Below are 22,539 nucleotides of genomic sequence, written 5' to 3' on the forward strand. Positions count from 1 at the left end.
CAGAAAGAAAAAAAAAAAAGAAGTAGGAGTGAGGAAGAGATTGAGACAAACAAATTTTGCAAATCCTTCCAACCTGGAGCACCAGGCATGAAGCAACAAGGAAAATGCTGATTGATCACAAATGCTGCATATGAGGTGAGAGGCCAAGGCCACATTAAGTAACTCCTATGAAATGTTAACTCTCCCTCCCAAAACTGAGGACAGCTAGCACTGCGTAGGTGCTAAAGGGTAAGAAACTGGACTGAAGAGATATGTTGTGTATATCCTTTCCAAAGGGTAAATATTTTTATACCTGAGGGATGACTAATTCACTTTTAATTCTCATGAAATTAGGGAAGAAGCTTTCTGAGAAAACTTTCTGTTCCTTCTCATATAGCATTTTTCAGTTGGAAGGGACCTACAAGGATCATCCAGTCCAACTACCTGACCACTACAGGGCTGGCCAAATGTTATAGTCTGATATTAAGGACCTTGTCTAAGTGCCTTTTAAACACTGACAGGCTTGGGGCACCAGCCACCTCTGGAAAGCCTGTTCCAGTGTTTGACCACCCTCTCAGTAAAGAAAGGCTTCTTTAATGTCAAGTCTGAATCTCCCCAGAGGCAGCTGTGAGCCTGTCCTGTCACTGGGTATGACATCTGTTGTGGTAAAAGAGATGTGAGGACTTGTTATTACAAGAGTACTTCTTGCTCAGATAAAGCTGGGAGAGGACACTTCATCCGGATACTTGAGGTACAAGCCCACAAGCTAATCGTTGAGGCTGATCATGTGTTACACCATTTCAGTGGAGCTGCTTTTTTTCCTTAAATTGAGGGCAGCTTTAGGCCTGACCCACTAATGTGCCGGGAACAAGAAGCCTGTTGTATCTGGGTTTTGTTGTAGTCCAGGCAACAGGTAGCTGTCCTACCAGTGGCAGTTCCTATGAATCACACTTCAGAATGCTGTGAGCACCTCTTGTTCTAGGAAATATAAATGTCTATAACACACATTTCTGTTGTGGTGCTTATCTCTTCTGATGGATGCTTTCTCTCTCTACTCATTTCCTTATTTCCCTTCTGGGTTGCCCAGGTCACAGACCCAAGATCACAGAGTTGTGTGTGATGGGCCTGGCCACAATCCTCTGCACGTGCCTGCCAAGAAGACTGGACCAAGTGGTCTGTTCCAAGCCAAAATATCCATGAAAATGATTCAGTCATAGCGCTTTTGATTTTAGTGAAATTATATATGACTGGGGAAAGGATGACAATCAAGTCAAAGAAAAAAGACAAAGCTGCCCAATGAACACTGTGTGTGCCTGTGCAAATGCACATAAACAGTTATATGCATAAATTAGCAGCTTGGGGACAGTGTATATTATAGCCTTCATCCTAGATAAAAGCCTATCTATTTATAATATAACCAACAGCTAGTCAAATTTGTTTTTCTTTGATGCACCAAACACACTGGGGTATGATTACCTATCACATATTCACCCATGCCAGGGCTGCTGCAGAAGGAAGCAAGTGTAACAGGAATCTTGAGCAAACGTAGCTGATCTTGCATTGTAAGATCATGTTATTTTTAGACTCTGTAAAGAATGTGTAGCACGGGGGAGACTGGATTTGTGTAAGCCATTTCCTAAAGCCAGTTTGGCCTTTTAAATGATCCACAGTAACAGGCCAGTGAAATGTATGAGCCTCTAGAATCACAGGGGAAAAGGATGACTGCCAATCCTGGCCCCTGATTGTGAAAATGTCCTTTTGGAAAATGTCAGGGAATGAGAAATAATGCTCCCTCCAAACATCTTCCAGTAAAAGGAGTTCAGCTCCAACCTGCAGTCAAACACTGCAGACACCTTCTGGGTATCTCTGAGATTCCTGGCACAGTCTCTCTTGGTGGCATCACCATGGAAATAAGAGTTGTGTCCGAGGCGTGGTGCTCCCTGTGGCTCTGGGAGCAAACTGCACTTTGGGTTATCCTTATCACCCTCCAGCAGTGCTCTTCTGCCAGCTCTGGGCTTTTGCTGGCTAAGGACTTTCTGGAATCGACCTGTTGGAGTAATGTCAGTCATTTCCAGACACTGCAAGGGTTTTCTCAGTTTCTTCCAAGTCAGCTGATCTAAGTGGAGCTGCTAATCTCAGCAGCAATGAAATTTGACCCATTTTCAAGATGTTGATTCTTTTTCTCTTGCTGGAGATAAGAGCCTTATCTTTGTAAAGTTTGGGTGAAGCATGGGCTCTGTATCTCAGACAGAGGAGTGTACTTGGGCTGTTCAAGCCTTAATAAAAAGTGTAATCTCCTTGAAAAATAGATTTTCTCTAATGTGAGAATAGTTATTGTCAAGCATTTTATAAACTTCCTTTACTAATCAAAATGCTGTCTTGATTTTTGCTTAAAGACAAAATTTGGAAGAGAAGGCATGTGCCAAGTTAGGCAGTTCAGAATTAGCAAGAAATTTGCTATTTTTTTTAGAAAGCTCTTTCACATGGCGTTGATTTGAGATTTTCAATGATGTTACATTATTTTTCCTTACAAAATGAAAAGTATTTATTAGCTTTTAAAACTATCACATAAGATGTTAATTGAGACTGTCACAGGGCCTGTTGACTGTGAACGCTTTTGTGTCCTGAATTCCTGTGGGATTTGCTACCACCCCTGGATACTTTGGTTGTTTTGAGGCATGTTTCTTTCATTTTATGAAACTGTGAATAGGGCATGAGGGTCTGTTTCCAGAGCAAACTGTTTACCTCACAGAACTGAATTGCTCTTAGCTGTCAGCTAGACTGAACTAATGTTTTTGAAGGAAAGTGACACGGCATCTCAGTTTGATTCTGATGCTTTTTGACATTTCAATTAAAATATCAAAATGAAACTCTTCACTGGTTGTGCTAACTGAAACTTGCTTTTAGGTTTGTTTTGGAAAGTTTGTTGGTTTGTTTAAAAAAAACCAAACAAAAGGATTTTTTTTTTCATTTAAAAGAGGAAAAATAGTATCTCTCTAACAAAAGCTTTCTGTACCAGTGAAAATAACTACTTGCAGTACTTAATAAAATCAGATTTTGAGCAACTATCCAAAACATTTCTTTGTACTTCTTTGTTTGGACTCCCAAACAAAAAGTGCCATTCAATCAGAATTAGGAAGATGTTTCAAGTTATAGGTACTGTGCTTTCCATCCCTAACTATGAATGTATCACGAATGTATCCATGTTTTCTTCAGACTGGGCTTTTGTCAGCTAAAGATCATGAGGAGGAAAGCCTGAATTTTAATTCTGTTTCTCAGGCCCTCACCAGCATGAATTTTGCATGTCCTGTTCAAAGCACCTTGTGTTTTTGATAAATTTACATTGGTTCAGGTTTGTGTGTTCTCCTTTACCCAGAAACACTTGTTTTCTACAAATGAGGGCTTGGGACTTAGGAATAAGGTTTAAATTGTGCTGTTAGAAACAGATTTCATACTGGTTTTCATTTGGATTATTGCCTTCTGCAGGAGATAGTTAAGGTTTTGTAGGATTCTTGCTATTTCTTGGCTTCTGTCCTGTGAAGTGTGTTCAAGGGACAGCAGCTCTCAGGATCCATGGAGTGGGGTGGGCTGGAGAGTCACATCAAGGAGCTGGGAGGCTGTAACTCATGCAGAGAACTATGGAAGGAAACAAAGAGCAAAAAGCCAGATCTCAGGGGTGAAAGGACTTGGGACTGAAGAGGACTGAGCACTTTGTATCTCAGGGAGGCACTCAGCTGGATGGAAACCAAGCTGCAAGTGAGAGAACAGTGGGCAGCTAGGAGCAGTCCTTTTTTAGTTACTGTTCTTGCCTTGTCACTTGGAATTGTTTTCATCTGAAAAAAAAAAATCATCTGAGTTTATATTGAATCATTCCTGGCACAATCATGTGAGTTAGCAAGACTGAATCAAAAAGCAGCACCTGAATCTGAAGATCTGCTAAGAACCTCTCCCATAAAGTTTAAAATATCCTTTTCTCCAGACCTCCTCTTGATGCCTTGTGAAAGCTGACCTAGAACAGGGGCTAGACAGAGTTAAAGTAGGGATTTATTAAAAGGCCTCAATGGACCCACCTTGGGCAGCACAAGAGCCCAGCCAGGGCTACACCCAAGATGAACCAAAATGGTCACAAAATGGACAACTGGTCATGGAGTCTCTCACTTTCATAAGTTCTGGTTCATTTGCACATTGGAGTTAATTGTCCAATTATAGCTTTAGCCCATGAAGTCCCATCCTTCTTGTTTTTCTCTCTTCAGCCCCCATTGTTTATGCTCTTGGGCCTGAGATTTGGATCATTTGTCCTTGGTCCCCAGCTAGAGCAGGAATTGTTTTGTCTCCCTGCTCTGTGCAGAGAGCTCACCATCCCCAATATGAAGCTCAGAGCTATACACTAAAGCAGCACAGGATCTGAAAAATATAAAAGCTAAAACCTGAGGCATCATTCTAAAATAGAATAAACTCCATGGGAAAAAACCCATGTTCTGGCCGTGGCTTTAAACAACAGAATTCAGGAGAGCTGAGGGATAAGACTTGTACTTGGTTCTTATTCCTTTCAGTTTCTCTCTATATACACAGGTGAAGATCAGCCTTAGTTTTGAAATTCTCAGCTTGCATTGCTTTGCCATTTTCCAAACATTGTAGGGTTTTCTTGAAATGCTTCATTTGATCTGAGACTGGATCAAAGCAGCTTTCTCTCCTACAGCAATCCAAGAGGACTGGGAGATGGGGGACGCCTGGATGCTGTTACTTCATTTGCATGTGAACAAGAGAACTTTATTCCCCCATTACATGCTGCAGAAAAAGTTATTGTCTCTGAGGTAATGGGGTTTGATCAAAAATTGCTACCTAGTTCTGCAGTGATCTCTCTTGATAAACTAGCACATATTAGGAAATATATGGGAAATCTCAATATTTTTCATATGCTTTCAAAACTCTTCATTATAAGTTCCTTGGGAAGCAAGTGGAGCTTGCCTTGAAATGGAAGAGAGGGTTTCAAAATCACCTTGAGGGATTTTGTGTGAGCTGTAGAGGTGGAGGAGAATATTTGTCTTCTTCCCAGTGGCGGCAGAGAATTGCAATTTTGCTGGAAGTTTCAACTCTTCTGCTTTTCCAGTCAATATTTTTCAAATGTAATTTGGTGGAGACAAGACAGGGTGGTCAGATATTAGACATAATCTGACATATGGCAGGAGAGATTTCCAAAAGTATCTGAAGGACATATGGAGGGAAAAAGCTTTTCTCTGGTTTCACCCATAAGAAATAGAGTCCAATCAATTTGTGTGGGCTGCTTGTTACATTTGTCCCAATCCAGGGGAGACTTATGCCACTTGAAGCTCCATTGAGCTGAATGCAATTATGTGGGACTTGCACTGATGTGAATCTGGCCCAACATGCTCACAAATTGGCCCTGATCTCTTGTCTCTCAAGCAAGACTGGAACCTATCTTGTGCTTTTTACAGAAAACTTGAAAATGAAAAATCCTGCTTAGCTTGGTTGCTTAAAGCAGAGCTTCCCAGCTGTGACAAAGGGCTTTAGGGGCTCCTATTTTGGGGCACCACTTCTGGGGCATCTAAGCAGGGCCCCATCTCCTCTGAGCACTTCTGAAGATCAAGCACTTTGTTTTAAACCTCTGAAAATGTAGGTTCTTGCCATTCTTTGAATCCCTTGTCCCTGGGGATTTGCAAAGCCACAGACCACTGATTTTGTTTCATTTTTATGGTCCAGTGGGGCTGTGTGATGAATTTTGTTTTTGGGGTTTTCCACTTGTAAATAGTAACAAAAAGTTCCTTATTTTACTGAGCATTTTGCTCTCCTTCTCCTAGTCTCTCTCTCTCTCTCTCTCTACAATAGTGTAACTGAATATGAAGCAAAAGGCACTCTGCCTTTCTCTGAACACCCAGGACATGGTAAGGAAGCCAGAATTGAAATTTCCCACCTTTCTCCCCCGGTACCTGAACTGTTCTTGTCTGAGTGAATCGTCTGCCATTCCTGATTTCTCTGATTGATATGCTTCTTCCAGAGCCCCTGCCCAAACTTTCATTTTATAGGGGTGCTACAATTGGAAGTCCTGGCTGGCAACTTCTAAGCTTAGGCAGTGTGGTTGTATTTTCATAAAACCATGGGTCTCTGCTCTTTTTCCACTATTCTGTGGTAGGGGTTTTTTTTGTTTGTTTGTTTTTTTTGTTTTGTTTTTGTTTTTGTTTTTTTTTCTCCCTTATTGATTCCATCTCTGAGTGATTCTGCCTTTTCTGGTCTTTATATTAAACAAAAAACATACTTAAAATCTATCCAAATTACAGAAGGTTTGTTTGTGTGTTAACAGGTTTTCCAGAGCTCAGGCTTCTTTAGGGAATGCATTATAAATTTTCTGGCCTTTAGGTGTCAATAGTTTGTGACCTTCTTTTAGCATGTTGGCAGTGAGACAAATAGCTTGGATGTTTCCTTCTGGTTTTGGCAGAGGGAAATTCCTTTATCATGGGGTAGGTTTTAAGATTTTTATACTGGAGGTATAACCTTCTTCAACTCAGAAGGTCTGAGGTGGGCTCAATCAATTTTGATAATAAAATAGGGAAGACAGCAGGGTCAAATATAGAGCAGTAGTCAGTGGAATGTTCTTGCTCTGTAGGTGATAAAGGAAACTATTTTTTTTTTGCCTGTGGTTCACCCATACAGCATTTAATCCTTAACATACAGCAGCCACATTAGGTGTGTATGTGTACAGCAGATCCCTGACACACTGAACACGGGGTGTATGTGGCAATGCAGCTGTTTGCACCTGCAAAGTGCCACTCTGCCAAAAGGCATGGTGCATTTGCTGCTCATTCCTTATGCCCTGTGTTCGTGAATGGCCTCGTGGTGGAAGGAAGTGGTGAGTTTTTACTTGGATCCATCAGCTCCATGGTGCAGCCTCCCTGCCAACTCCCACGGTGGAAGAGGGAAGTCAGGAATTAGCAGTTTAGGGTGCTGAAGCTGTCAGCATGGTTTGGTTCTGGTTCAAACATGTATCCCAGCGCCCAAAGTCACTCCCTGATGTTGGCAGAGAGTGAAATGGAGTGTGGAATTTCCTGTTCAGTACTGCCATAACAAATAGCCTTCCAAGAGCTGTGTATTGCACTCTTGTCAGTGTAAAGCTAGCATAATGTGAAATGTGGCTTTGGAAGAAAGCTGTCTCCTGAACTGCATGTGTGAGCTCACATGTGTTTGGACATTAGAGATGACCTTTCTTGTTCAAAGTATAGGTTTTTGCAGTCCAGTCACTTATAAGCACAGATTTGGCTTCTGGATCACTACAGACAAGCAAATGGAGGAAGAGCTTACAAAAACATTTCCAGTCCCCTGTACTTATTTGGTTTTGTTTGTTTGCAAAAAGCAAAATCTGTGCCTTTCAAGCTCCTTCAACAAATTAGAATGATTGCCAGATATCTTCTTGTGGGATAAATTATGTCCTAAACCACAGTTATCAGGAATTATTGTTGGCTTGGTCCTCTTGGCTCTGCACACCTGTGAAGCTGATGTTGAAGCAGTGAGCTTCTCTACACCCAGTCTGTTTTCTGCCCTATCTCTGTCTCTTTCAATCAGCTGGATTTGGGCCTTTCCTATGTGTTTCTCTTTCAAATACCCAAAAAGTTTTTCATGTCATGCAGGGTACCCAAACCCTTTGCCCTCTCTTCTCTTGATCTTTACGATGTCCATGACTGTTCAACCTGGTGAATATATAATGAGCTGCACAGGAAATATTTTTATGTGGTACTGGTGTCAATTCAGACTAATCTCAAACCACTGTACAAAAAGAAGTCATTACTACTATTGCCACTGATTAAGTCACCTAAATCCTTTACAGGAGAATGTGTCCAGCTGCACAAAAAAATCTGGGTGTATATTGGTTTGAGCCAATTAAAACTTTGATCACCTGAGTTTCAAAAGATGCCTCTTCTTTTTTAGTTCCTGAAGAATAATAAATGGGCATACTTCACTCCCAGCTTTTGTCTTGATGAGGAATTTCCATCTCTGGCTAATGAGGAGTATTATTCTTTATGAAGAGTGTAGTGTTACAGGCAAAATATTATAGTCACCAAGATCTGTAGTTGGGGAATAATATGTGGAAAATTTCACCTTATTTCATGTGTTGACCATTGAAACATGACAAAAAGACATTCTTCTTTTGCAACCATTTGTTTTTTGTTGTGAAAAATTTATTTTTCATTTATTTGAGGACAGACACTACTTTGGTACCTGTGCTAGACCATGGTCTCCAAACACAGAACAAAGATTTCATCTTTCCAAGGAATTTGGTCTTCCTGCTTCACATCCTTGTAGCAGCCACAGGCTGTCCCACAGCCTGCGTGCAGACTCCACATTGAGAGCTCTCAGAACCACGCTGTGAACAGCTTGTGCTGTTCAGAATCATAGAATGGTTTGAGTTGTGAAGGGGATGTTGAAGATCATCCAGTGCCACCGCCTGCCATGGGCAGGATCACCTTCCACTATCCCAGGTTGTTCCAAGCCCTGTCCAGTGTGACCTTGGACACTTCCAGGGATGGGGCAGCCACAGCTTCTCTGGGAAACCTGTGCCAGGGCCTCCTCACCCACACAGGGAAGAATTCCTTCCTATTATTTAATCCAAACCTGCTCTCTTTCAGTTTGAACCCACTCCCCCTTGTCCTGCCACTACAAGCTCTTGTGTTCTTGGGTTGATTTCTCTTTCAGGCTTTGCTGTCTTCCAGGTGCTGTTAAAACCCCTGTGACAGCGCTCAGAGACCAGCCTGAGGAGGAGAAGTGTTGCAAGGTGCCTAAGCAAGCACCCTTCTGAGGAGGGTGGGAGGAGGTGGGGCTGCACCTGGGACTTTTAATGGCAGAATAAATGGGAGGTGGAGGGCAGTGCTGTACAGTCAGTTCAGTGCTCCTGCTGTGTCTCCGTGCTCTTCCCCTGTGATCTACAGGAGTATATTGTCAGCACCAAATCTTGAAGAAATCCACACAAGCAGATTTTTGTTTTCTCTTCTGTGCTTTAAACTTTAGTTACCCATCGGCAGCTTTCAAGATGACAAGGATTTTGACAGCTTGCAAAGTGGTGAAGACGTTGAAAGGCAGATTGAAGTTTTGCAATGTGTCTGCTGATCACTGGAGTTTCTCAAGGACAGGTACCAGACTGTTGAGCATCAAGGTAACAGTGAACTACTGTCGTTTAATAGATGTGTTTGGCATGCAGAGATAACTTGCTGCAGATAACAGGGCTTACCTAGAGACATGAACCAGAGGAAATCTGTCTGAACCCTGAGCAAGGGGGTTGCTTGGCTAAATGGTCTTATTAGCTAAGCAAACACATTTTTTGTCTAGTCTGGAATGGAAGTTATGGGGTAAATTACACCAAAAAGCGCAGATTCAGGGTTTCAGTTAATTATTATATGGTGTTTTCTTTAGAAACACCTCACCCTTCTACAGGACTGATGGCTAACAGAACAGATCTTTCAGTCCATATGAGAATGAATTGGCTGAATATTTAAAATCATGCATCCCTTGAGGCATGTTATTAATCCTGTTGAATCCATGCAGAATCCATTTTCAATGTATTAGAAACTACAGTGGCTCTGAGGTTAATTGGAGAGGTAGGCAACTCTTGTGAATGCATCAGTGTATCAGCTCTTGATTTACAGGGGCTGGGCCACTCAGTTGATTTCTCTAGCTTTCTAGTGCTCTTTGCTACAGGAGCTGGAGTAAATGGGTGAAATGGGACTTTCTGTGGCAGTTCTGTAGCACTGAAGTGCTGGGTGAGTTCTGTCAGTGTGCACTTTGCCTCCAAAAGGCGCTTTTTGCACTTTTCATTCAACACAACACCTGTGCATGGAATTAGCAACTGGAGGAGTGGTGTTTCAGGGTGGCAGCGAAGAGCATAGCGAGACTTGGACTGCAGATGCTGCCTTACCTGGCAGGGTGGTCTAGAGAGCTGATCAGTATCACTTCTGTCCATTGAGGATTGGGGTTTCTCTTCTCTGTCCCACAGCCACTCCTTTTTCAGGAGTTCTCTGAGCTCCTTGCCACAGACCAGTTACTTGACAGGACAAAGGGGGAATGGATTCAGACTGACAGAGAATGTTTGATTTAGATATTAGCAATAAATTCTTTATTGCAGAGGTGGTGAGGCACTGGAAACAGGCTGCCCAGAGAAGCTGTGGCTGCCACATCCCTGGAGGTGTTCAAAGCCAGGTCGGACAGGGCTCTGAGCGACCTTCCAGTGAAAGCTGTCTCTGCCCATGGGAAGGGATTGGAGCACAGTGATCTTTAAGGTCCTTTCCAACCCAAACCATTCTACGATTCTATGATACTTTTAAAACAAAAATTCCTCTGCAGAGGAATTCAGGATAAAGCAAGAAGTGTTCCTGCTTATACACTTTCCTTCAGCATGTGAATTCCCAGATCCTTTGCATCCGAGTGTAGAAGTTAAGTCTAGTTGTGACCAAAGCAACCAAGCAGTGGCCCATGGCTGGGTTTGGTGTTCCAACCAGCCCAAAGGGTTGGGTATTTTTGAGAATGTGGGTATTTTTGAGAAATTTGAGGAAAGAGTGAAATGCAAGGTAAGCATGCTAGAGTTAAAGAAACATTTGGACAATACTCTCAGGCACATAGTGGTATTCTTGGGGTTGTCCTGTGCAGGGGCAGGAGTTGGATGAACTTGATGAGCCTTGTGGGTCCTTTCCAACTCAGGATATTCTATGATCCATGATGCTGTGTGTGGACTAATGGCAGTATTAGGTAATGGTCTCGTTCTTCCATTATTGCAGGCTTAAATGAGCATTTAGTCGCCTTTAATTGTTTTCTCTCGTTGGGCTATTTTAGGAAACATAACAAAATACAATGAAAACACCTAACCTGTGTATAAGTTAAATATTAGACAGCATGAGGGAGAGGTGGTAGTTTTAGAAAAATGCTTCTCCCAAGTCTGTATTCTGTTTGTATCCAGTTTAAACTCACCCTGCGTGGGGAAACACCATTGTAGGTGACTTGTGTTAGATGTGGGGACTCACAGGTCCATATTTCCCCATTGCATCCCATCCTTCCATTCTAAAGAAGAGATGGGCATCCATGAGTGAAAGAGGGGCAGGGAGCAGACCAGAGACTCCTCAGGGCTCTCAGGAGGGATGTTTAGCATCACTGGTTTCGGGTTAATCAAGCTTCTTTAAAATTCAGGAATAGGCAGAGAGACTGCTGGCTGAAGCTCTTATTGTTTAATGCTCTTCTGAGGCCAATGTAGTTAAATGGGCATGTAAAGGTAGTATGAGCAATAAATAGGTGGCTTGTAACAGTACAGCTGGCTGTGTAAGGAGAGGTTTGGGAGAGCTATAAAAACTACCAGAAAGGAGCTAAAAATGTAGTCAGAAATGAGAAGGAGTTGAGGAAAATTTTGTAGAGTGCTGGCTTTAGAAACTATTTCAGATTTCTGTGAAAAGGTTCTTCAAATGTATTTGAGGCAGATGGAAAGAATGGGACAGTGACTGCAAGGAGAGTAGAAAGGTGGATGAGGAAGCTAAGGATGAGTCACAAGGTACTTCAGTCCTCATTTTGGAGATGAAGAGGATGTAAAACGGGGCCCATTCCCATATAGATGGAGGAACTTGGTAAACTGCTGCTGTGGGGGAGGAAAAGGGGTACTCATTTCCATGGATCCTCAGTGACTTGTGCTACGTACCTCGTCTGGCTTGGTTCACTCTTCCGCTTTGAGTTTTGTGATGGACAAATGCTTGTGGCATTGTTGTGAACAGCCTTGAGGAGAGTTCAAGTTGTAGGAACCATGGTACCTGTGATGCTTTTCTTTGGCTTTGTCTTGGATGATAAAGGAATTAATCCAGTGCTTCTCCCCCCCAAAAATATCCTAAGTGTATCCCAAGACACTCATCTTGACTTGTTCTTTTTTCTTGCCCTGTCTTCTTCTCTCAATGTTAGCCAGAAACAAATGTGCTAGAGCAAAATCAGCTAGATGCAGAGAGTTATACACAGGATTGGCAAAGAAAGTCTGGACTGTTAGCCATGCCCAGATACATTTCCAGCCTGTGATGGCATAGTACTCACAAGAAGAGTAAGAATCAGTTTGATTGTTCTATCAAAGAGAAAACTACTCCTTTGTTGCTGGCTGTTTGGTCTTGAGAGAGTGAAATGTAGCTCAGTCCTGGCACCAGCTTTTTGTTGTAGAAGGAGTCTTGGAGCTTTTGGATTCTTCTCTGCTTCTGATATGCCGGCTGTTCTGTAGCCAGCCAGATGTGAGCCAAGAAATGTGGCAGAGAAGTTGTGCTGTGTGGAGTTGTACTGTAGATCTTTTGAGATTTTGCAGATCTTTATCATCTACTTTTTAGATGGGAAGGGCTGCTGCAGCAGGGAACTAACTGCAACTAAAATCATCTGCCTTCTTACTTTCTTACTGGGTTTAGTTTTGTTTTTCTTTTAACCTCCTAAGTGCTTTCTTTACTTGATGTGTGAAGTGGGCCCTGAACTAGTTGACTGTTCAAGCTGCTTTGACAAAATACAAAAAATCTGTCAACGGGACATCAGCATGACCCTTCCTGTTAGCCAACTTCATCCTCAAAGCTCTTGAAGAGTACTGCAGCTTCTCTGGAGCGCAGGGCCCTCTGCTCAAGGTGAAGCTACTGATGTGTAGGAAGAAGCAATCAGATTGCAAATGGCATATCTTACATTGGGGGTGTGTGTGGTAGAAACAATTTAGTTGAGATTACAACAGAGATTTATCTGAGGCCATGTGGGGATGCTTTTGAGAAGGGTGAAGACAAAAGGACCTCATGGAAGCTCTGGGGGGTTGTTTATTTCTTGCTTGTTCTTTTTTTTGAAAGTAAGTATTTCTCCCAACTGATCACTGATTGAGCCGACAGGCTTTCTCTGCAGCCTGTAAATCACTTTTCACCTTAAAAACAAAACTGAAAAAACAAGGTAGGCTGGCAGCTTAGGGATATGGTAACACCTCCACTGGAAATGTAAGCAAGAATAATTGCTTTGAGAATGCTCAATGAACCAACCACTTAATTAAGAATAATAAATCAAGGAAGGGAGGCAAACACTTGAACATCTATTCCCTGCTATAGCTGAACTTGCAGGCAGGTTATGGTTGCTCAGGGACATTTTTCTCCATTACTTGAGCACTGTGTAGGGGCTCTACTGGTATAATAAGGGCCTTCTGTTCAACACAAAGGATTTCTGTGCTGTCTGGTTTAGAAGGGAGGTGGGCAGTGGTGGGAGGAAGGCCGTGCAGATCCCTGCCAAGTACTTCAGTGAGCGTGAGGCTCTGAAGCTCAGTGATTGCTCTGGGGTTTGGCCTTCAGCACTTGGATTAATCTTAAATTTTCTGGTCATTGTGGACTTTGTTTCCTGAGGGATTCTGCCAGGCTTGGTGGCAGGACCACAGTTCAGGCAAGTGCCCCATGGTGTGCCCAGTGGTGGGACACACATGAAGTGGAGTTGCTGTTTGTGTGGACTCCAAACTGTGGCTTGCTGGGGGAAGGGATCCAGCCTTTAACACCAAGGCTGGGAGGAACTGAATCCAGCAGTCAGTGTTCCACGTGGGCAGAGCAGGTTGGGCTTTCACCAGGCTTCCCAAAGGGCAGGGGTCCTGTCCAAAGCCCAGCTGGAGTCGCTCACACCACCTCTGTGCTGTGCTGTGAGTGTCTGGCAGTTCTCTGCAGTGAGAGGCACAGGGAGATTAGGGAGCCCACTGACCTGTAGTTTTAATTTGGTCTAAACCTAGGGGATTTAGCCACAAAAATTCTGTTCATAACTGGGGAGGGAGGAGATTTTGGTGTTGCTGACTAACCATGTCCAATGGTTTTGGAACCTTTTTGAGGTTCCAAAAGTTATGGCTAAATCTTTGGAGAATGAGTGGGTGTTTGACATTAATGAGGAAAAAATGGCAAGGCTAAAAGCATCCCAGATGCACAGAATCCAATTACTTGGCAGGGCAGTTTGATTTTTAGTGTATTTTTCAGTACATTAGTAATTGATCTGTGTGGTATCTGTAACTGCAGAGGGGCTCTAAATGAATGTTTGGCATGATGGTTACAAAATGTTCAATACTGAGAATGAAATTTCTCCTTGCTGTGATTGTTCATCTGATTTACAGCTAATGGAAAGTAGCTCTCCAGCTCCTTTCTGCAGCAAATTGATCTTGATTTTTCTTTTCAAAATCCCAGTAAGAGGAATAGTTCTGTAAAAGAAACCAATATGAAGTTAAATCATGGTGAGAGCTGCTTCCTGTGGACATGCTTGGCACATTTCCTGCGGCACAGACCACTGGGATTTTTGCACTGATGGTCGCTCTGCCTGTGCCTAGGAGACAGCTGTGCTTGCCTTCCAGAGGTGGAGGTTTATCAGGGTCCTGAAAGTTCATTGTCCAAATTCTTTTAAGCCAGGAATGCATTGGCAAATTTATTTACAGCTTTGCTTGCTCTTTCTCTTCCTCTGCGTGTCACCAGTGATCCTGCTGAGGGAGTCTCCCAACTCATTCTGTCATTTCTGCTGTGCATGTAGTCATTATTTGTTTATTAGAAGGTGGAGTTCTCTGGTGGTTTCCCATCCAGTGCCTGGACAGGGTGAGAAAGATTTAGTTTCCAAGTGGGGCCAAAGAGGATGGTACATTTAGTCCCAGTTGTGACACTGAATCTCTTAAGGACTTCTGTAAGACTCACTCTGTCCCACTTGCCAGGCTGTAAAATAGTGATGGAGCCTGTAAGGGATCTCTCAGTTAGTGTGGGACTCAGTTTTGCTGAGCCCTCTCTGGAAGAGGTATGGTTTCCTCTAGGCTGCTTGTTTCATAGCTGCTTCTTCTGAGACAATTTATGCTTATCCCTGAGGTAACTGAGACCATGAGTGTCCATCTGACCCATGAGTTCCTCTGGTCTAGTGTCCTACAGCAGAATACACTGGTATTTTGAATTTTGCTGTCTGACACCAGTTCAACTAAACACACCTATTTTTAGTGGCACTGCTGTGTGGTTGCAGCAGAAGTTAAGCACCTATCAAAGGTCAGAGCTGGATGAGAGCCAGCAGAGTCTGGCTCTCAGACTCTGCAGGCCTTGAGCAAACATTGAGGAGGCAAGTGATCCTTTCCCTGCAGGGCTATGATGTTGGTAAATTGCAAGATGTCATAAGAGGAAAAAATGAACTGAGCCATAGGAAAGGGTGATCCCACAGTAATAGCAGCACATGCTCTCCTTGCAGTGAGGTTTGCCAGCTCATTAGGCTAACAATGTTTCCTAAGTGTTAGAAAAAAGGCATCAGACAGATAAAAGAGGTAATGTCTTGGCAGCTGGGAGTGGGAGAAGGGCAGGAATACTTACAGTGCTAGGCATGAAAGGCAGGTATCCTAGGTGCTACCTGTATAAACATCAAGCCTTTGCTCCTGTGTTTGAGTTTCATGTGCCTTTCTCTAGGTGCAGACAGCCAACTTGGTGCTGGAAGATGGGATGAAGATGAAGGGCTATTCTTTTGGCTATCCATCCTCCACAGCAGGGGAAGTGGTGTTCAACACGGGGCTCTCTGGGTAAGGCAACAGCAAAAGACATATAAGCATCAATACTTCTCTGGAAGCTTGTTGAAGTGTGAAAGCTGCTTTTTCCAAGCTTGCAAGGTCCTGATCCAAGCAGGTAGTTTTCCATATTTGTTATATTATTCTATTTATTTTTCTATATATATTTTCTATATTCTACTACATTGTAGTCCAGATGTAGAGAGAGAGAGAGAGATGAATGAAGATGTCTCAGGCAGACCCCTTGTGCCAAAGCATTTGTGGTGATAAGCACCTTTAAAGGCTGATCCAATGATGATAATGAGACACATAGGGTTCTGATCACTTCCTACTGAATTGCTGGGTCAGAGCAGAGAAGCTGTCTGTTCTCCCTCCAGGGCCCAGATCAGCTATAGAGGTTTGAAACATCTGCAGCCTTCTTGGTAATGGAACTTGGCTTCTGAGTGCAAAAATTTTAAACCCCAGGTTGGTCACCTTTACGACCTATCTCTTATGTAATTTGTTCACTGATACCAGAGGTAAGGATGCTTTTGCATTCTGTGCCTTTCCAGCTGAAGGGCAGGATCAGATTCATGCCTAACCTAGCATGATCTTCTGTCTTCTTGAGTGATAGAAACTTATGGCTGACTTAGATTGGCAGCCAAATGCTGCCAGTGCTTTTGTTGGACTGCTTGAGCAGAGGAATGGGGCTTTTGGTAAGGACAGGTATGTGTCCTTGGGGATTTAAGATATCTCTGAAGCTGTTGATGCTTGAGCTTCTTCTGCAGTCATTTATAGCTGTCTTTGCTCATCTGCTTTGTGTTCCCCAAATTATGCTCTCCTTTGGAGATCTCAGTACTCACAGGTTGAGTTTGAAAATTATACCTTTGGTGAGAATGTTAAATTGCTGCAGAGGGGAATCAGTTTGCAGAGTTTTGCATTAGGAGACAATTATTTAAGCATTTTGACAGCACTAATTACTGGCTGTGTTAATATACCTGCCAACGAGCCACTGTTTAATATAGATCAGAATGATGGAGGGCACCAGAGTTCTCTTCTCATTGATAGATTATGGGCCATAAATCTTGGCACATCACAAAAGTCAAGGAGGACCTGAAGGATTAATTTCCTCTCCACATGTTACTGTGGCAGTAGAAGTTGTGTTTGTTCATTGTCTAATCATTTGGAGAGGATACTGTGACAGAGATCTCTTCTGTGCTGCGCAGCATATGGGCATGGAGAAAACACTAAAAATGTGAGGAAGTATCTTCAGAGCCCCCTATACAGAACATGACCTTGATTGATTCAGAGAAATGGAAAACAGGAGTTTGCAGCATTGTTGCAGAACATAAAGGTGGCAGATTTCCTGCCAGTCCAGGAGTTGCTGTCCATTGAGAGGAACCCTGTAGCTGTACCTCCTGCTCCTGATCACAGAGATCAAGATCTGGGTATCCAGAGGAACCCGGCTGTGCCAGGGTGAAGGAGGTGCCCAGGCTGCTGGGGCACACAGCAGTTTGTCGTGATAGGGAACAAGAGGTGAGTGCAGGGGTGCTGATAAGCCTCAGACCTGCTTTCTGGGCAGTGGCTGCTTCTGGGTGCTGAGTGGGGTCAGCATGGGCTCTGTCTGGAGTGTTTAATACGCTGCACTGCACCATGTCTCCTCATCTGGACCCCCATGTTCTGATTCACGGTGTAGAAATGGGAGGCAAAGCACTTTATGTACATACAGCTCTCAGGCCTGAAGTAGCTGAAGCTTGCTGAAATGTTGACGTGTTACTCTGGAATAGAAGGCCAAGAGCACTCTTTTGGGGGTGAAATGTTGAATTTTTGATAGAAAAGCAAGAGGATGAACTTTTCAGAAGCATTTGCAGAAAGAAATAAACCTACTGTTGCAGCCATATGTTTGGCATAGGAACAAAAAGAGGAGGTTTCCAGTTAAGAAAGAAGAGTTACAACCCATAAAATGTCCCATGTTTGAAATGGCTCAGTAAAGATGTTTGTCTCTAATAAGTGTGTGTGTTTCCCATGATATTCCAGTGAGAGAATGGGTTGACAGGAGTTTACTGAAATCAGACAGACCTCTGGGCAGGCACAGCAAGGATTAGACCTTGCAGCACGTTTGGAGCTGGTGTTTCCATCTGCCCCTCTCTGCTCCACGTGGCATTGTTGCTGGGCATTGTCTGAGCTCTGTCTGCACACCCCACCCAGACCCACAGCTCTCTGTCCTTGTTTGCTGATCACAAATGACATGCAAAGGTTAATGGCATTAGCTTTGTCAGTAACAAGTAGTCTTTTGGAGGCATGACCAATTAGTTTGGAAGGAGAGAACAATGCCCAGCATGCCCGTGCCATGTGCCTGGTACCTACTGCAGTTTTGGGATCACACTGCACTTTGTGTGGTTGGTTCCCTGCAGCTGCAAGTAGAGATTTGAACATCAGGAGAGGCTTACCTGAAAATATTTCCTGGCCATTGTTTATTCCACCTGTCATTTCTCAGAGCTGGCTGGTGTGCTGCGTTGTCTATATCTGCCAGCAGCCAGTCCTGCTTTTGTGAAGAGTTTCCCAATGTTTGACAATTAATCTTCTGGCAGTAAGTCTGGTGTTCCATAAAAATGTCTCTTGTGACTTGCTGATATCTGGTAGATGGCTGGAGTTGCCAATTAGGTATTGTTTAAACAATAATGACAATAATTTATTATATTTTGTACAGGGCAGATTCATCCTGAAGTGTCTTTATGCATTTGGCTCAATATTCGTGGGGATAACTTCATCTGTTGCTAAATTGCAGCTGGTTTTGGGTTGAAAGACAAAAATTATTTAAGGGATATTTGCAACAGTATACTACAGAATAAGGGAGAAGGTGAGGGACTGTCTGTTAATTTGGAGCTGAAGAACAGGAGCATATAGACCACATTTACCCTGTGGCCCTATATGTGGTTGAAAGTGGGACTGGATCTACTAGGTGCAGAGATGATACTTTGTGGACTCCTAGGTTTGGTCCTCTGCTGCAGAAGAATGTTCCAGTGTGCTTTTAGACTGTCCTTGCTGAGAAGGGCCTTCAGGCAGGTGCTTAACAAACCACCAGGCTTCTGCCCGGGCTAATGACAGGGCATGTTCTGGGGTCTTGTGACTGGGGTGGAATGCTGAATCCCAAAGCTTTGTCTTCAACTTGCCTTCTTCAGGGATACACAATCCAGCTTCCCAGCACTTAGGAGTCTGGCCAGGTGAGATGAGTGGTCTGGGAACATGGAGATTGCCTAGGAGAGATGCCAGGCCTCTGCTGGGAAACACTACAGAAGTGGGACCGTGGCAGGGTTTGTTGACAGAGAAGGACCCAGAGCAGTAGTGAGGAATTCCAAAGACTTGTCTATGTCCTCCCCCACAAAAAGAGCAGTTACAGCCCTGAGCATCCCAAGACCAGCTCCAGAGCGTGGAAGGGACAAAGCCTGGGCAATCAGCTCTGTTGTCTGCTGGCTTTTCAGTTGGAGCCTTCTGCTGCCACTGAGAGGGGAAAGCTCTTACAGCACATGGAGGGCAAAGCACTGCCCAGGGGTGTGCCCAGGGAGAGGCCAGGCCAAGCTGTTATCAGTGATACGCTGTGCAGGGCTGAGATCTCCCTGCCCTCCCTGCACTTGTTTCTCAAGTTAAATCGAAGGACTCGGAGTTTGTTGATGTGCTTTCCTTAAATGAAACATGAGAAGCCAAAGTCTTTCCTTGTTCTCCATGTCAAATGTTTAACCACAAATGGCGAAGTCAGGGCATATTCACAGATGTGTTTGCTTTTATTCTGACAATATCTTCACATGAATACCATTTCTGTCTTTTGTCACATGGGAATTCAGACCTGTCTTGTTTTCACTGGTTCTTTTGTTTTCCTTTTGACTCCAGACCAATGTACTTCTACTGTTTCTTTACCTAGATACACTGAAGCCTTGACAGATCCCAGCTACAAAGGGCAGATTCTTACCCTGGCTAACCCCATAGTTGGGAATGGTGGAGTGCCTGACACAGCTGCTTTGGATGAAATGGGTCTCAGGAGATTTCTGGAATCTGATGGGATCAAGGTAATAGTGGGAGAAGCAGTGCTGATCAAAGGGTTGTACCCAGCAGCCTGAGTAAGACTTTACTGGTTTCCTTAGGCTGAATATCACTGATTCCTTCTTTCTTATTCTTTTTCTGGATATTGTCCTGTGGAAGAATGGTGGCAAAGAATATTCCATCCTGATTTCTGTACTAAGCCATGTTCCTTCTGGAAGTATCTGTTCTGAGATGAAATAACTGTTTTATACACTAACTCCATTGAAAAATGGAGCTGGTTTTTGAAATGAAAGGTTACTTAAAAGTGAAAAGTTTTCTTATTAAAAAAAATCAAAATAAAACATTTTGTTTTGTCTTAAATTTCCATTTTCTTTCCTTTGATGAGAAGTATTTTATTAGCTCAGTGCAATTTGCAGCTTTGGCTACCAAGGCACATTCTTCTATGGATTTCCTGGTCAAAATGTCCAGGCACAGTCACAAGCTAGCCTGAAGTCTGTTCATGGTGAATGAATAGTGCAAACTGAAGGTACAGGATAAGTACAAAGGTGATCCTCCAGTGCAAAATGTTTCTTTTCTTTACAGGTTTCAGGTTTACTGGTGCAGGATTACAGCAATGAGTACAGCCACTGGCAGGCTACTAGGAGCCTGGGAGAGTGGTTGCAAGAAGAACAGGTGAGCAGTCTAGATGTAAAAACACAATGAGAACTGACCTGGATGGAAAGATGAGCTCTTTATTTTGTGCTTTTTGGAGCAGAAACTAGATTTGAGCATCTCAACTATTCATGAGAGGGAATAAGGAGGAGAAGTGAAGAGCTGCAGTGAGGCAGCCCTGGTAAGACTGCTGCTGAGAGCCTGAGCTCCTAACACAAGGCCAGGCTGGATGGGGCTGTGAGCAGCCTGGTCTAGTGGAAGGTGTCCCTGTCCATGGCAGGGGTTGGAATGAGATGAGCTTTAAGGTGTCTGCCAAACCAAACTGTTCTATGATTCTGTGTCATGTTATCATAAGTGATCTGGCTGCTGTCTTCTTTCCATTTTTTTAGCTGCTTGTTCTCTGACTTGTCCTTGGGTTTTCTTTAGGTGCCTGCACTGTATGGGATTGATACCAGAATGTTGTCCAAATTAATTCGTGACAAGGTATGATCTGCTTCCCTTGATCCAGCTGCATTAACCTCACTAATACTGGGCCCTTTCCAAACCTGGAGCAGCAATGGTACTGCTGGGCTGCCTTGACATCAGATGCTGCTCAGATCCATGTGCTCTTCCAAAAGCTTCTGAGCTGCTGGGCAATGCTCTGATCCCAAGGAGCCCTCTCTCCCTGGTTCTGCTCTGGGTTTCCTGTCCTGCACAAGTGATCCAGTACAAGGTGATGGAAATGAAAGGCCTCAGGTAGTGTCAGACACAACAGGTATCAGAATCAAATGCATCTTAACTCAGAAACAGCCAAAGAGAGCGACAAGTCTGAGATATTGTGGATATTCGTTCACAGGCAGTGGCATCTTTGGTCAGTGGAAATTGTCCTGGCCCTCTGAGACAGAGGAATGCCTACAGTCATCTAAGATGTATTCCTAACCTGGTTTTCTTTGGCTGCAGCCTGCTATTATTTTCAACAGTCATTACTTTTCTCTGTTTTCCTAGAGCTGACAATTGAAGGTGATGGGTAGGATTATGTTATGAAGGTTAATGTGAAAGTACACTTCACACTGGCTGAAATGGTGATCAAAGCCAGTCTGAATGTAAATTTGCCTTGGAAGGCTTTCTTTTCTAATGGATTATTTGAAGCTGCTCTTTTCTTTAGATGATCAATTTTCTGTCTGCAGCCCAACCCTATGCCCCCTTTCATTCCACAGAATGAAACAAGAATGGGCCAGCTTGAATAAAGGAATATTTGTAGAAATGAATTCTATTAGGAAGATTTGGCATTGTCCTGCTCTTACAGATAACATACAAGTACAATTTAATACAATAGAAAATGGCAATATGTTTTCTGCTTTCTTAAGACATAATAGATCACCATTCCTTTTATCCAAAGTTAATGCTTTCAGTGTTTGTCCTGTAACTTAGCAGTGTATGGTAGTGAGTCCCATTATATCATGACTTTGAGTGGTATTGGAGTATGGCTTTTAAAAAAGTGCATAATGTCACCTCTTCACCCAGTTCTCTCAGGTTGAAAAAAACTACTTAGTATTTCACTCCCTGTCTCTATAAAAACTGGGGGTGAGAACAAGGCCTCCTTATGCTAAATGCAGAAATAAGCAATGACTTGTTAAACTGGACTGAAAGTAAATGCAGGGCACCATTTGGCTGAGAACAAGGAGCTTTGTCATCAGCATTTATGGAACTCAGAGCATGGTGGCACTCAGCACCATGGCTCTCAAGCACCACTCAGAACCCTCATTTTCATGAACAGGACTTGCTGAAGATGATGATTATTTTCTTCTGCTTCATGTAAAGCAGCTTGGAGCAGCTTTTGGTGTAATAAAGAAGACATAGGATGTCAGCCACTGTTAGGGGCAAAACTCTGTCCTTAAAACTTGTCCTTATTAGTGTGCATGGCAGTGCAAGATATTGGCTGTTGCTTGCCCTGGAGAAATGGCAAGGGTACTGCAGGTATGGCAAGCCAGGGAAGGATCTCAAAGGAGAATCACTAAATCCAAGAAGCAATCCCAGTGTGAGTACTGGTGTCATAGCCCCAGAGCAAGCTGAGTTTAACATGTTTGATCATGAAAGTGGGATGTGATAAATTTACCACAAAACATTGATTTCCTCTGTTTTACTTTCCCCTTCCATCCTGGAAAAGTTCTGTAGTGCACACCCTGTTCCGATGCTGAGAAGACGTTAACCCTAGATTCATCCCACTTACTTCAGGAGTGGGGCACAGCCAAAGCAGGGATTCTTTTTCCACTGAGAACTTCAACGAGAAGAAGGATATGCTGCTGGCAGAACAAGAGTGTCCTAGCTTCTGCCAGGTGGTAACAGCAACATGGAGTAGGGCTTGCTAGAGGTGATTTTTATTTTTAACAGCTTAT

At 43.3% G+C, this 22,539-nt stretch overlaps 1 protein-coding gene across 1 annotated transcript in view; it reads left to right on the forward strand.

Moving 5' to 3' along the window:
* The window catches only part of CPS1 (carbamoyl-phosphate synthase 1), a 104,708-nt gene continuing 82,169 nt past the window's right edge, over window positions 1–22,539 (forward strand). The window contains exons 1-6 of the mRNA XM_038142769.1: window positions 1–135; window positions 8,995–9,139; window positions 15,402–15,511; window positions 19,395–19,539; window positions 20,096–20,185; window positions 20,591–20,647. Of these exons, the coding sequence (XP_037998697.1) occupies window positions 122–135; window positions 8,995–9,139; window positions 15,402–15,511; window positions 19,395–19,539; window positions 20,096–20,185; window positions 20,591–20,647 (561 nt within the window). The 5' untranslated portion in view covers window positions 1–121. The remainder of the gene's footprint in view (window positions 136–8,994; window positions 9,140–15,401; window positions 15,512–19,394; window positions 19,540–20,095; window positions 20,186–20,590; window positions 20,648–22,539) is intronic.

Source organism: Motacilla alba, chromosome 7 (genome assembly GCF_015832195.1).
Source record: "Motacilla alba alba isolate MOTALB_02 chromosome 7, Motacilla_alba_V1.0_pri, whole genome shotgun sequence".
Taxonomy (NCBI): domain Eukaryota; kingdom Metazoa; phylum Chordata; class Aves; order Passeriformes; family Motacillidae; genus Motacilla; species Motacilla alba.